We start from the raw sequence: 13,703 nt of genomic DNA on the forward strand, positions 1-13,703 counted from the left end.
TTGAGCAAATAATAGCAGTCACTCAGAATGTTCTAGAATTTGTTCATTCAACCTATTGGTTGTTCCAATTTAAGAATAGATAATATAATGGAAGTTCCAAGGTAATTTTGGCTCACCTAGCAGTGTGGGCTGCCTATTAGTCTGTTGTTTATGTACATCTATTTTCTGCTAAGCCTGGTGGATTTTTTTTTATTATGATAAACTATACATAACATAAAATTTACCATTGTAATCATTTTCTTTTCTTTTCTTTTCTTTTTTTTTGTTTTGTTTTGTTTGAGGCAGAGTCTCACTCTGTCACCTAGGCTGGAGTGCAGTAGCGCAGTAGCGCGATCTTGGCTCACTGCAAACCTCTGCCTCTCGGGTTCAAGCAGTTTTCTGCCTCAGCCTCCCGAGTAGCTGGAATTGCAGACTTCTGCAACCATGCCTGGCTAATTTTTGTATTTTCAGTACAGATGGGGTTTCACCATCTTGGCCAGGTTTATCTTTAACTCCTGACCCTGTGTTCCACCTGCCTCAGCCTCCCAAAGTGCTGGGATTACAGGCGTGAGCCACTGCGCCTGGCCCATTGTAATCATTTTTATGTGAACAGTTCAGTGGCAGTATATTTATCTTGTTTAACCTTTACCATCATCTGTCTGTAGAACATTCTCATCTTCCCAAACTGAAACTTTGTACCCATTAGGCAATAACTCCCTATTATTCCCTGCTCCCAGCTTCTGGTAACCACTGTTTCTGTTTCTCTGAATTAGACTACTTCAGGAACCTCATGTAGGTGGAATTCTATAATGCTGTTTTGTGTTTGGCTTATATCATTTAGCATAATGTAATCAAGGTTCATTCATTTTTTTTTTTTGGGACGGAGTTTCGCTCTTGTTACCCAGGCTGGAGTGCAATGGCGCGATCTCGGCTCACCGCAACCTCCGCCTCCTGGGTTCAGGCAATTCTCCTGCCTCAGCCTCCTGAGCAGCTGGGACTACAGGCACGCGCCACCATGCCCAGCTAATTTTTTGTATTTTTAGTAGAGACGGGGTTTCACCGTGTTGACCAGGATGGTCTCGATCTCTTGACCTCGTGATCCACCCGCCTCGGCCTCCCAAAGTGCTGGGATTACCGGCTTGAGCCACCGCGCCCGGCCCCGGTTCATTCATGTTATACCATGTTTCAGAATTTCTTTGTTTTTGGGGCCGGGCGTGGTGGCTCAAGCCTGTAATCCCAGCACTTTGGGAGGCCGAGGCGGGTGGATCACGAGGTCAAGAGATCGAGACCATCCTGGTCAACACGGTGAAACCCCGTCTCTACTAAAAATACAAAAAATTAGCTGGGCATGGTGGCGCGTGCCTGTAGTCCCAGCTGCTCAGGAGGCTGAGGCAGGAGAATTGCCTGAACCCAGGAGGCGGAGGTTGCGGTGAGCCGAGATCGCGCCATTGCACTCCAGCCTGGGTAACAAGAGCGAAACTCCGTCCCAAAAAAAAAAAAAAAAAAAGAATTTCTTTGTTTTTAAGGCTGAATAATACTCCATTGTAAGTGTAGACCAAATTTTGTTTTTTCACTCTGCTGTTGATGGACATTTGGGTTTTGTTTGATTTAGTTTTTTGTTTTCTCATGGAAATGAGAAAGGAAGAAAGAAAAGAGCTCTTAGAAGGACTTTTCTCAACCACTGTATTTTTACTATTTAATAATGAGGGTAGCAGCTGTCACTTGTTTTGTGGTAGGAATTTTTTTTTTTTTTTTTTTTTTTTTTTTTTTTTTGAGACGGAGTCCTACTCTTGTTGCCCAGGCTGGAGTGCAGTGGCGCAATCTCGGTTTACCACAACTTTCTCCTCCTGGGTTCAGGCGATTCTACTGCCTGCCCTAGCCTCTGGAGTAGCTGGGATTACAGGCACCCACCATCACTCGTGGCTAATTTTTTGTATTTTTAGTAGAGACGGGGTTTTACCATGTTAGCCAGACTGCTCTTGAACTCCTGACCTCAGGTTATCCACCTGCCTCGGGCTCCCAAAGTGCTGGGATTACAGGCGTGAGCCACAGCACCTAGCCTGTGCTAGGAATCTTATATACCTTTCCCAAAAGTTTTTATAACTGCCCTAATAAATGAGTGAGCTGAGGCTCAGAAGTTAAATGGAACCCAGATTACATATGGCTCTGATAAACCGAGACTCCATCTCAAAAAAAAAGAGGTTTAACTGGCTCGTGGTTATGTAGACTGTGCAGGAAGCACAGTGGCTTCTGCTTCTGGGAAGGCGTCAGGAAACTTACAATCACGGCAGAAGACCGAGGGGAAGCAGACACATCTTACATGGCAGGAACAGGAGCAAGAGAGAGTTGGGGGAAATATCACACACTTGAAGACAACTAGTTCTCATGAGAACTCACAACACCATAATACCAAGGGGGATGGTGTCAAACCATGAGAAACCAGCCCCATGATCCAGTCACCTCCCACCAGGCCCCACCTCCAACATTGAGGATTATCATTTGACATGAGATTTGAGCGGGGACACAAATCCAAACCATATTACATAAGGGTACATAAAACGGTGGTGTCTTAAATAGTTGATGGTGCCTGAGATTTGATGAAATGTAATAGTTACAAGTGTCTGCAATAGTAGTGAGCACTTGGTAAATGTTAATGGCATTAACCAGTGACTGCCACCCCAAGAGAGGGAGCCCTTTTCTAAAATAGCTTGTTGGCTTTCCTCTATAACAACATTTTAAAATACAGTAGCATTGACACTTAAATTTTCTCTATAAATTGAAATTCTCATATATTGCTTGAGGAAATGTAAGATATCGCAGCCTCGTTGGGAAACAGTTTGATCAAAATGGCAAACTTAGAGTTCTCTTGTGACTCAGCATTTCTACTTCTAGGTATAACATTTATTCACACAGTAACTTGTACACAGATGTTTATACCAGCACTGTTCATTATAGCCAGAAAATGGAAGCAACCAAAAATGCCCATCAACTGGTGAATGGGTAAATAAAACATCGTATATCCATACTGTGGAATACTATTTGGTTATAAAGAAGAATGAAGTACTGATAAATGCGTACATGAACCTTGAAAACAGTATGCTAAATGAAAGAAACCAGACACAAAAGCTTTACATTGTATTGTTTTATTTATATGAAACATTGGAAAAGGGAAATCCCAGAGACAGAAAGGAGATTGGTGGTGGTTTAGAGATAGAAGAATGGGAAAGTAGCTGCTGATGGTTACAGGGTTTCTTTTTAAGGTGATAAAATAGTAAAAAATTAGATTGTGGTAATAATTGCACAAGTCTGTGAATATACTAAAAGTTAGAAAGTTGTACACTTGCCGGGCGAGGTGTCTCATGCTTGTAACCCAGCACTTTGGACGACTGGGGTGAGTGGATCACCTGAGGTCAGGAGTTCGAGACCAGCCTGGCCAACATGGTGAAACCTCGTCTCTGCTAAAAATAAAAAAATTAGCTGGTGAGGTGGCGAGCACCTGTAATTCTCTGCTGAAAATAAGAAACATTAGCTGGGTGAGGTGGTACGCACCGGTAATTCCAGTTACTTGAGAGGCTGAGGCAGGAGAATTGCTTGAACCTAGGAGGCGGAGGTTGCAGTAAGCTGAGACCCCGTACCATTGCACTCTAGCCTGGGTGGCAGAGCGAGACTCCATCTCAAAAAAAAAAAAAAGAAAAAAGAAAAGAAAGTTGTACACTGTAGGTGGGTGAATTATGTCTCAGTAAAGGTGTAGCCTTTATAGTGTATAATAGCTTCAAAGTAATTGCATAGTTATGGCTCTATTTTAGGCACTTTGACCTGTTACTTTAATTCTTGAAATAAATAATAACTGTTTTATTAAATCTCTTCCACCTCATTCCCAATTTTTTAGAGATGGTATCTTGCGCTATTGCTCAGTCTGGAGTGTAGTGGCATGCACAATCATAGCTTAATGCAGCCTTTAACTCCTGGGCTCAAGTGATCCCTTCACCTTGGCCTCCCAAAGTGCTGGGATTACAGGTATGAGCCGCCACACCCACCCCCCTGTTTCATTGAAATGAGAAAAATAGACTCAAAACATAAGAACTGAAGTATATCTGATGTTTTTGCTACTACCTCATATTGCTGTTTAGCCTCTATTATCTGACCAGGCATGGTGGCTCACACCTATATAATCCCAGCACTTTGGGAAGTCAAGGCAGGAGAAGCATTTGAGCTCAGGAGTTTGAGTTCAGCCTGGACATCATAGCAAGGCCCTGTCTCTAATCACAATAAAAAGAAAAAGATACAAACCACAGTGCTTCCATTATTCATATTAAATTTAAAAAAAAAAAGAGAGAAAGGCCTCTACATCTCTAATTCCAGCTGTTCCTTTTGAAGGTGGCTTTGACATTTAGAAACATCTTCCTCGGTTCAACCCCAATTTGTCTTACTGTGGCTTCAACCAATTAGTCATAGCTGCAGTTTAGTGTTCTTTAAATATGGTATATATGTAATAACATTTTTTAAAAAAAAAAGAACAAACAAAATATCCCTCACTTATGGCATTATGCTCTTATGGTAAATGTTAATAGACATGATAAATATGTTCTAGATGTATACTTCATTGATTTGAATTTTTACTGGTTGGTAAATAAATGGGAAGAATGGGAATTATTTATGTAAATTTCTTGCTGAATTATGTGTTCACATGTGTTGGGACTCAGGCTTAATTTTAAGTCTTAATGAGGTAAAAGTATCAAAGTAGCTGGTTATATTCTTGTTACTACTGTACAGCTAGAATTTGAAAAAAGATTAAAAATTCACATTTGTCTTATCGTGGTCACAGAATATTTTTTTTATTATTATGGAATAAATTATTGACCAGAGGCATAGGGTTACTTCTAAACAGAGAAAAAACATCTTTGAATCAAGTGAAAAATAGTGTAGAAGGAATTTGATTAAATGCATACAACCAATATGATTTCTGTCATTAAATTGCAGTGTATATTGTGTTAGTGAAAAAATCATTAGATTAGTAAAATTCTAGCCCAATGGTATGCCCTGCTCTAATAGAGATTAAGTTGTAGGCTGGGTGTGGTGGTTTGCACACTTGTAATCCCAGCACTTAGGGAGGCAGGGGCTGGTGAATGGCTTGAGCTCAGGAGTTCAAGACCAGCTTGGCCAAAATGGCTAAAACCTATCTCTACTAAAAATACCAAAAAAAAAAACAAAAAAAAACAAAAAAACTAGCTGGGTGGTGGCATGGGCCTGTAGTCCCAGCAACTCAGGAGGCTAAGGCAGAAGAATTTCGTGAACCTGGGAGGCAGAGGTTGCGGTGAGCTGAGATTGTCCCACTGTATTGCAGCCTGGCACAACAGAGCAAGACTCTCTCAAAAAAAAGAGTTTAAGTTGTGAATTTTGCTCTTTTTCCTTGGTGTTATCAACATACTTTTTACATGTTAATGTATTACATATACATACCAATGCTAATAATCTTTAATTAGCATATGCTGATCTGTACATGCATATTCAAAGTAAAATAGCATTTCTTTGTATGATAAGGGAGTTAAAGCTGGCTTAATAATGTAATATGCTTTGAGACCGTGTCTCAAAAATAAATAAATAAAATAAAAAGTAAGATATGGTCAGGTGCGATGGCTCGCATCTGTAATCCCAGCACTTTGGGAGGCCGAGGTTGGTGGATCACTTGAGATAGGAGTTTTCTGTATTTTAAAGTCATTGGAGAATTAAAGTCCTTTTTTAGATTGAACATGAGTTAGTGAGCGAGCAGGATATAAGGAAGAAACAGGTAGTATAGAAAAATCAAGAAGTGGCAAAGAGATGAGAGAAGTGGAAACTCTTAGCTTCTTCCCATATAGCTTAGGAGCATATATTAAAGAGTTAATTTTTTTCATTTGGTCACGCTCTCTTGCTCAGGCTGTAGTACCATGGCACAATCACAGCTTGCTGCAGCCTCAACCTTTCAGATTCAAGCGATCCTCATGTTTTAGCATTTTCACTTGTTGGTTTATTATTCTTACATACCGAGACAAATAATGAGATGATTAGACTCAGAATCTGGAAACAGATTGTGGGAGTTTACATTAGTCTGTGTTTAACTACCTATTTGATTTTGGGTAGATTTCTTAAACTCTAAGCCTTAGAGTCTTCTCAGTGCCTGCTACATCATAATAGGCCCTCCAATAAAAAGAATTTGAGAAAAAATTCTACAGAAAGATTAAGAGAAGCACAGCCACTTACTATTTGTGCTTCCATTCACTGATTTTACTTGCATTTTTCCTCAAACCTATTTTGCACCCTGCCTCACATGAAGAAAAGTGCAACTTAATATGTTTTTATTTTGTGTACTACTTTGTTTACCAAAATGGATTTTAGTCTCTGTTGTAGTCTCATATCATCTACCATTATGCTAGGTAAAATGTAAGCTCCTAGTAATTGTTGAGTTTATTTAATGGTGGAACATTTATTAAAGAGTTTAAAAACAATATATATTAGTGACAACATTCAGCTTACTAAATCCTTTGTCTTCTATACCTTTTCTTACACCTAGGCAAAATGACTTAATAGATATAGGGACCTTTCTTTTTTTAGATTGAAGATTTCATTTGCTTGTAGTTCTACTTAAACTGTTTTGTTTCTGTTACTTAAAAACTCAAGTGTGCTTTATATTCTAGGTCCGGTTTATCACTAAAATATGGCATCCTAATATTAGTTCCGTCACAGGGGCTATTTGTTTGGATATCCTGAAAGATCAATGGTAAGAGATTTTGAATTCACCTTCTCTCCTGATTTGAATACCAAGACTATGAGAGTGTTAAATGTGTAATTGCCTCAAAACATATACTTTATCTTGCTTGGGCAGTAACTTTATGAAATCTCTTAAGTACGTAATTGTAAATGCAATATAATTGAGATCACAATCCATTTTTAAATAGAGACTTGTTAGATAATGTTAGATGCTAGCTTTACATTTTGAAAAGCCTTGGATTTCATTTGTTATTTTGGTAAATTTGATTCTTTGCTATCTTAAGAAGATATTTGTGAAAGACTAAAAAAGTAAAAAGTAAGTATTGAAGTAGCCATCTCCCCCTCAGATGAAATGTAAGCTACAGAATTGCTGCAAGTTGTGTTAATTGAGCACAGTTAAGGTTTTTGGTTCGTGAATTCCAACGAGGACCACCTTTGTAGGTGATGTCTTCATTTGGATAGCAGTATTGTGCTTTCATTTGGTTTGTTTCATTTGTTCTGCACAGCATTTAAGCATTTTAAGAGTTCCTACTCTGGAGCCATCAGGTTCACGTCTTTGCTCTCCAGTTTACCAAGCTGCGTGGTCATAAGCAAATTGCCTAAAGTCTGTGTGGCTTAGTGTCCTCATCTGCAAAATGGGTTGACACCCACTTCATAGAGCTGAGAGGATTTAATAAGTTGTTTTATATAATTCTCTTAGAATAGAGCTTTGCTTTTTATTGTTTTTGTTGAGACAGGGTCTTGCCCTGTTGCCCAGGCTGGAGTGCAGTGGTGCACTCATAGCTCACAGCAGCCTTAAGTCCAAGCAGTCCTGCTACCTCAGCTTCCCAAGTAGCTGGGAATACAGGTGCAAACCACCATGCCTAGCTAATTTCTGTATTTTTTGTAGAGACAGGGTTCTAGTTGCCCAGGCTGGAAACTTGCATAATCTAATGATGATAAAGATGATAGTTAATTACTTCGCACATGATTTTATAGATAGAAAAACTAAGGCCAAAGATATAAAAAGTAATTGGAGTAGGAGAAAACCAAAAAATTAGAAAAAATGTGTGTTATTATGACCTTTTCTTCTGATTTTACTCTTTTGCAAGAGAAGGTATAACAGAACAAAATAAATAGCAATTGGTAGGAAGACTTGGAGCCAAAACTGTGTTTAATGGGCCCAGCCTGGCTACCTGATCTTCTAAAGATTATATATTATTGTTGGTACTAGAATTTTTAAGCTGTGGTTGTTTTTTGTTTGTTTGTTTTTTGAGACAGAGTTTCACTCTTGTTGCCTAGGCTTGAGTGCAGTGGCACAATCTTAGCTCACTGCAACCTCTGCCGCCTGGATTCAAGTGATTCTCCTACCTTAGCCTCCTGAGAAGCTAGGATTACAAGCACGTGCCACCATGCCCAGCTACTTTTGTACTTTTAGTAGAGATGGGATTTCATCATGTTGGCCAGGCTGGCCTCAAACTCCTGACCTCAGGTGATCCTCCTGCCTCGGCCTCCCAAAGTGTTGGAATTACAGGAGTGAGCCACCACACCCACCCTAAGCTATGTGTTTGATTTGTTAAGAAAGGGGGAAAAAATGGTACCTGAAGGAAAATGAAATAGGAATGACAGCATTTAGTGTATGGCCAATTTGGTTTACTTAGTAACTGGATGTACAGACTAGAGTTGCAGGTTTTGTTTTCTTTCTCTATTCCAGTAGCACATCAGAGTAAATCCTGTCCCTCAGTAGATCATCTCTTGGGATCTAGTTTCTTGATCTATATTCCCATATATTCTATATTCCACATCGATCAAGACTTTCAAATATAAAACAATGTGAAATAGGCTGGGCGCGGTGGATCACAAGGTCAGGAGATAGTGATCATCCTGGCTAACACAGTGAAACCCTGTCTCTACTAAAAATACAAAAAATTAGCCAGGCATGGCTAATTTTTACATGCGCCTGTAGTCCCAGCCACTCTGGAGGCTGAGGCAGGAGAATTGCTTGGATCCAGGAGGCGGAGGTTACAGTGAGCTGAGATTGCAACACTGTACTCCAGCCTGGGCAACAGAGTGAGATTCTTGCCTTTAAAAAAAAAAAAAAAAAAAAAAACCAGTGTGGAATAGGCTTTTTATCTTCTCTGTTACTCTTCTTTGATTTGTGACTTTTGCCGATTTATTGAACTTAAGTGTCAGTGTTTTTAATCCATTAGGTTCCTGTAAGTAGAGGCTCTTGAGAAGTAGCAGAAAGAGAAATAGAAAATAAAATAATCCATTACTTTATCCCCAAGGTTCCTGAAAGCTCTAAGATTCAGTGATATGAGTATATATTTGCAGTATTAGAGACACTGTACTTTTTTCATTTGGCACTTCTGGGACATTAGTTTTCCTATTCTCCCTTTCCTGTGCTCACTCCCAGACTCCTTAACCAGTTCCTCTCATATCTCCTGGATCTGTGTGTATTAGAATGCCTCAGGGATAAGTCTCGGATTTCTGCTCCTTTCTAGTTGCACTCACTTTCTTGGTAAGCTCACCTGATTTCATAACTTCACCTTTACATACTGCAAACTCGCAAATTATCTTCCCTGAACTTGAGACTCCTATCCTGCTGCCTGCTTATCATCTTTACTTGAATATACATATCGAACATATGAAAAACTGAACTGATAGTCTCCTAACCTGAAACCTGTTTCTGTAGTCTTCCCCAACTAAGTTATTGGCAAATACATCCTTGCATTTGCTCAGGCCAAAATCACATCATGATCCTTGGTAATACCCCATGCTCTGTGGATCTTTCGGCAAAACTTCCAAAATTTTAACTGGAGCTTTACTAGTATGCGTTTTCAAACACATTACTTCTAGCCTGGATAATTGCATTAGTCTGCCTCCCTGCTTCTGACTTTTCTCTACTCAGACTATTCTCAGCACCCAGAATGACAACCTTAAAAACAAAGCTTGCAGTTGAAAACTTCCGACTGACTTCTCTTTTTGACCAAAGTTAAGCCAACAGTACTATTACTTGCAGTTATCTCCCTATATAGCTAGTTGAAAGATTATATTGTGTGTATATAGGGAGAGAAGTTGAATTTTTATACCAAAACATTTTCTCCTAATATGCTGTGCAGGAACAAAACATTTTTTGCATCAACTATTCCCTTTTCCTAAGGCAGGTGAATAATTGTGTTTTGTATCTGTACAATTGAAATATTAAAAGATACCAAAGACACAGTAGGTAAAATAGGTGAGACTAGATATTCATGAAGTCATTACTCTCTTCTCTGAGCTTTACTGAGGTGTAATTGACATTTAGTGCCTATCCATATTTAAATGTGAATGTTTAGGTTTCAGAACTGGAATCTGATAGAGAAAAATAAAGGATCTTAATCATAGGAAAAATTAATTACATAAACATTAAATAATTTTTGGCAGGCATACTAGAAAATAATTGATTAATCTTGGTCTTTTATTAATGCATGTAGGGGTGGTGATTTACTTTCATTAATATTTAACAACTCAGTATGGTTTATTTCTTAATTCCACACCTTATGCTACGTGGAAACTATTTTCTAATGTTTTTTCACTAACACTTACTATGACTAAGGGTATCTACTTACCTGGGTAAGAAAATGACAACACATAAAAATTTTACTCAGTGATGCTGCCCTTCTGAAAGACATAAACAGGCACAGAATATCTACTTGGTCAATAATGTATGCTCACCATCATTATTTATCAAGGAAATGCAAATTAATCCTCATCACAATTAGATACCACTACATGCCTGTAAATATAAATACCTCATGCCTTGCTGATAAGAATGTGGTTTAACCACTTAAAACCAGTAATATCTACCAAAGCTAAACATACACCTTCATTGTGGCCTATCAGCTTCATTCCTGGGTATTAATTTCTAAAAGAAATTAGTACCTATGCCCACTTTTTTGTTTGTTTTTTTTTTGAGGCGGACTCTTGCTTTGTTGCCAGGCTGAAGTGCAGTGGTACAGTCTTGGCTCACTGTAGCCCCTGCCTTCTAGGTTCAAGTGATTCTCTTGCCTTGGCCTCCTGAGTAGCTGGGACTACAGGTGCGCACCACTATGCCCAGCTAATTTTTATATTTTTAGTAGAGACGGGGTTTCACCATGTTGGCCAGGATGGTCTCGATCTCTTGACCTTGTGATCCACCGGCCTTGGCCTCCCAAAGTTCTGGGATTACAGGCGTGAGCCACCGTGTGCCCACTTTTTTTTTGAGACGGAGTTTCACTGTTGTTGCCCAGGCTGGAGTGCAATGGTGCGATCTCGGCTCACTGCAACCTCCGTCTCCTGGGTTCAGGCAGTTCTCCTGCCTCAGCCTCCTGAGTCGCTGGGATTACAGGCACGCGCCACCATGCCCAGCTGATTTTTTGTATTTTTAGTAGAGACGGAGTTTCACCATGTTGACCAGGATGGTCTCGATCTCTTGACCTCGTGATCCACCCGCCTCGGCCTCCCAAAGTGCTGGGATTACAGGCTTGAGCCACCGCGCCCGGCCGTGCGCCCACTTTTTAAAAGACATTATAAAAGAATATTTATGGCAGATTTATTAATAGCCCAAAATGGGAAATAATTTAGACGTCTTATCAACAAGATAATTGATATATTGTGATCACACATTGGAGCACTACATAACAGTGAAAAAGAGCATATCATTGGTATGCTCAATGTCAGTGACATATTCAACATGGATGAGACTCAGACATGTTGAGTGACAAAAGCCAGACGCAAAAGAATACATACTGTGTGATTCCATTTTTGTGAAATTCAAGATGAACCAGAATTTATGGCAATAAAAAAACATGATAATGGTGAGGGTGGGCAGGAGTTGTGAGTGGGAGGAACAAAAGTGAGGCATTATAGTGCTAAAAAAATACTATATTTTGATCCAGTTGGTGGTTACATGGTTATATACATATGTAAAAATTTATCCAGTTGCACAGTATCTTAACTTTGCTTATGCTTTAACAAAAAAATTATAGCAGCTGGCTGCAGTGGTATGCACCTGGAGTCCCAGCTACTCAGGAAGCTGAGGCAAGAGGAGTGCTTAAGCCCAGCAAGTTTGGGCTGTAGTGTACTTTGCCAGTCAGGTGTCCACACTAAGCTGGGCATGAGTATGGTGGCCTCTTAGGAAGAGAGGACCACCAGAATCCCTAAGGAGGGGTGAGCCAGAAAAGGTTGGAAACAGAGCAAGTCAAAACTCCTTTGCTCGGCCGGGCGCAGTGGCTCACGCCTGTAATCCCAACACTTTGGGAGGCCGAGGCGGGCGGATCACAAGGTCAAGAAATCAAGACCATCCTGGCCAACATGGTGAAACCCCGTCTCTACTAAAAATACAAAAATTGGGCCGGGTGCGGTGGCGCGTGCCTGTAGTCCCAGCTACTAGGGAGGCTGAGGCAGGAGAATTTCCTGAACCCAGGAGGCAGAGGTAGCGGTGAGCCGAGATCGCGCCATTGCACTCCAGCCTGGGTAACAAGAGCGAAACTCCGTCTCAAAAAAAAAAAAATTAGCTGGGCCTGGTAGCGTGTGCCTGTAGTCCTAGCTACTAGGGAGGCTGAGGCAGGAGAATTGCTTGAACCCAGGAGGCGGAGATTGCAGTGAGCCGAGATTGTGCCACTGCACTCCAGCCTGGTGCCTGTCGACAGAGCAAGACTCTATCTCAAAAAAACAAAAACAGAAACAAAACAAAACAAAAAACTGTTTGGCTTATTAATAGTGAGTCAACACCTGTGAATAGCCACTGCACTCCAGCCTGGACAACATAGTGAAACCCAATCTCTTTAAAAAATAAAATCAAGGCCGGGCGCGGTGGATCACGAGGTCAAGAGATCGAGACCATCCTGGTCAACATGGTGAAACCCCGTCTCTACTAAAAATACAAAAAATTAGCTGGGCATGGCGGCACGTGTCTGTAGTCCCAGCTACTCAGGAGGCTGAGGCAGGAGAATTGCCTGAACCCAGGAGGCGGAGGTTGCGGTGAGAGGCAGAGGTTGCAGTGAGCCCAGATTATACCACTGCACTCCAGCCTCAGCCTGGGCAACCGCACAAGACTCTGTCTAAATAAAAAATAAATAGATAAGGCCGGGCGCGGTGGCTCAAGCCTGTAATCCCAGCACTTTGGGAGGCCGAGGCGGGTGGATCACGAGGTCAAGAGATCGAAACCATCCTGGTCAACATGGTGAAACCCCGTCTCTACTAAAAATACAAAAAATTAGCTGGGCATGGTAGTGCGTGCCTGTAATCCCAGCTACTCAGGAGGCTGAGGCAGGAGAATTGCCTGAACCCAGGAGGCGGAGGTTGCGGTGAGCTGAGATCGCGCCATTGCACTCCAGCCTGGGTAACATGAGTGAAACTCCGTCTCAAAAAAATAAATAAATAAAAATAAAAAATAAAATCTATAGTAAAAATGCTGCCATTCTCTTTAAGTAGCATTTAGTGTTTTGAATGAGCATGGTTTAATTATTGATGATGTGTTGGAAGAACCATAGCAGAAAAGTCAGTTAACAGTATGAACAATTCATGTGATTATTCTACACAGTAAAGCCCTTACTGAGTCCTTAAGAATGAATATATGAAAAGTTACATAGCCACATTAACTATGTCTTACTGATTTGAAACTTGAGCAAAATTAATTTAGTGGAGATAAATTTATAAGGTGCTAATTTATTGACATTATCTACTGAATTATAAAGATTAACACATTTTGAAATTTCGTAATCCTGCTTGCCTGTTAGGATTTGCTATAATAAATTTAAGCTCGTGTGTATACTGATCCTAAAGATCTTAATACAATATGGATTTGATTACTACTTTGTAAATAGAAGAAGAAATGGAATGAAAGAATGTTGTCAGTTGTATACTTTTTCATATTACTAAATTTAGATTTTAAAATTAATGTAGAGCAGTCCAAAATTGCACACATTTCTTTATATTATTGAAGATACAGTTTCTTTGTTTTTTTCTTTTTTTTT

General features: G+C 40.1%; 1 protein-coding gene across 3 annotated transcripts in view; it reads left to right on the forward strand.

Annotated features, from left to right (window-relative positions):
• Nucleotides 1-13,703, forward strand: part of UBE2K (ubiquitin conjugating enzyme E2 K) — a 72,447-nt gene that overhangs the window by 42,045 nt on the left and 16,699 nt on the right. For all 3 annotated transcript variants that reach the window (XM_032273985.1, XM_032273986.1, XM_032273987.1), the window contains one exon: nucleotides 6,654-6,736. In XM_032273985.1, coding sequence (XP_032129876.1) covers nucleotides 6,654-6,736 — 83 coding nt within the window. The remainder of the gene's footprint in view (nucleotides 1-6,653; nucleotides 6,737-13,703) is intronic.

The sequence above is a fragment of the Sapajus apella genome, unplaced genomic scaffold (genome assembly GCF_009761245.1).
Source record: "Sapajus apella isolate SASKATOON/1434 unplaced genomic scaffold, GSC_monkey_1.0 scaffold5, whole genome shotgun sequence".
In the NCBI taxonomy this organism is placed as follows: Eukaryota; Metazoa; Chordata; class Mammalia; order Primates; family Cebidae; genus Sapajus; species Sapajus apella.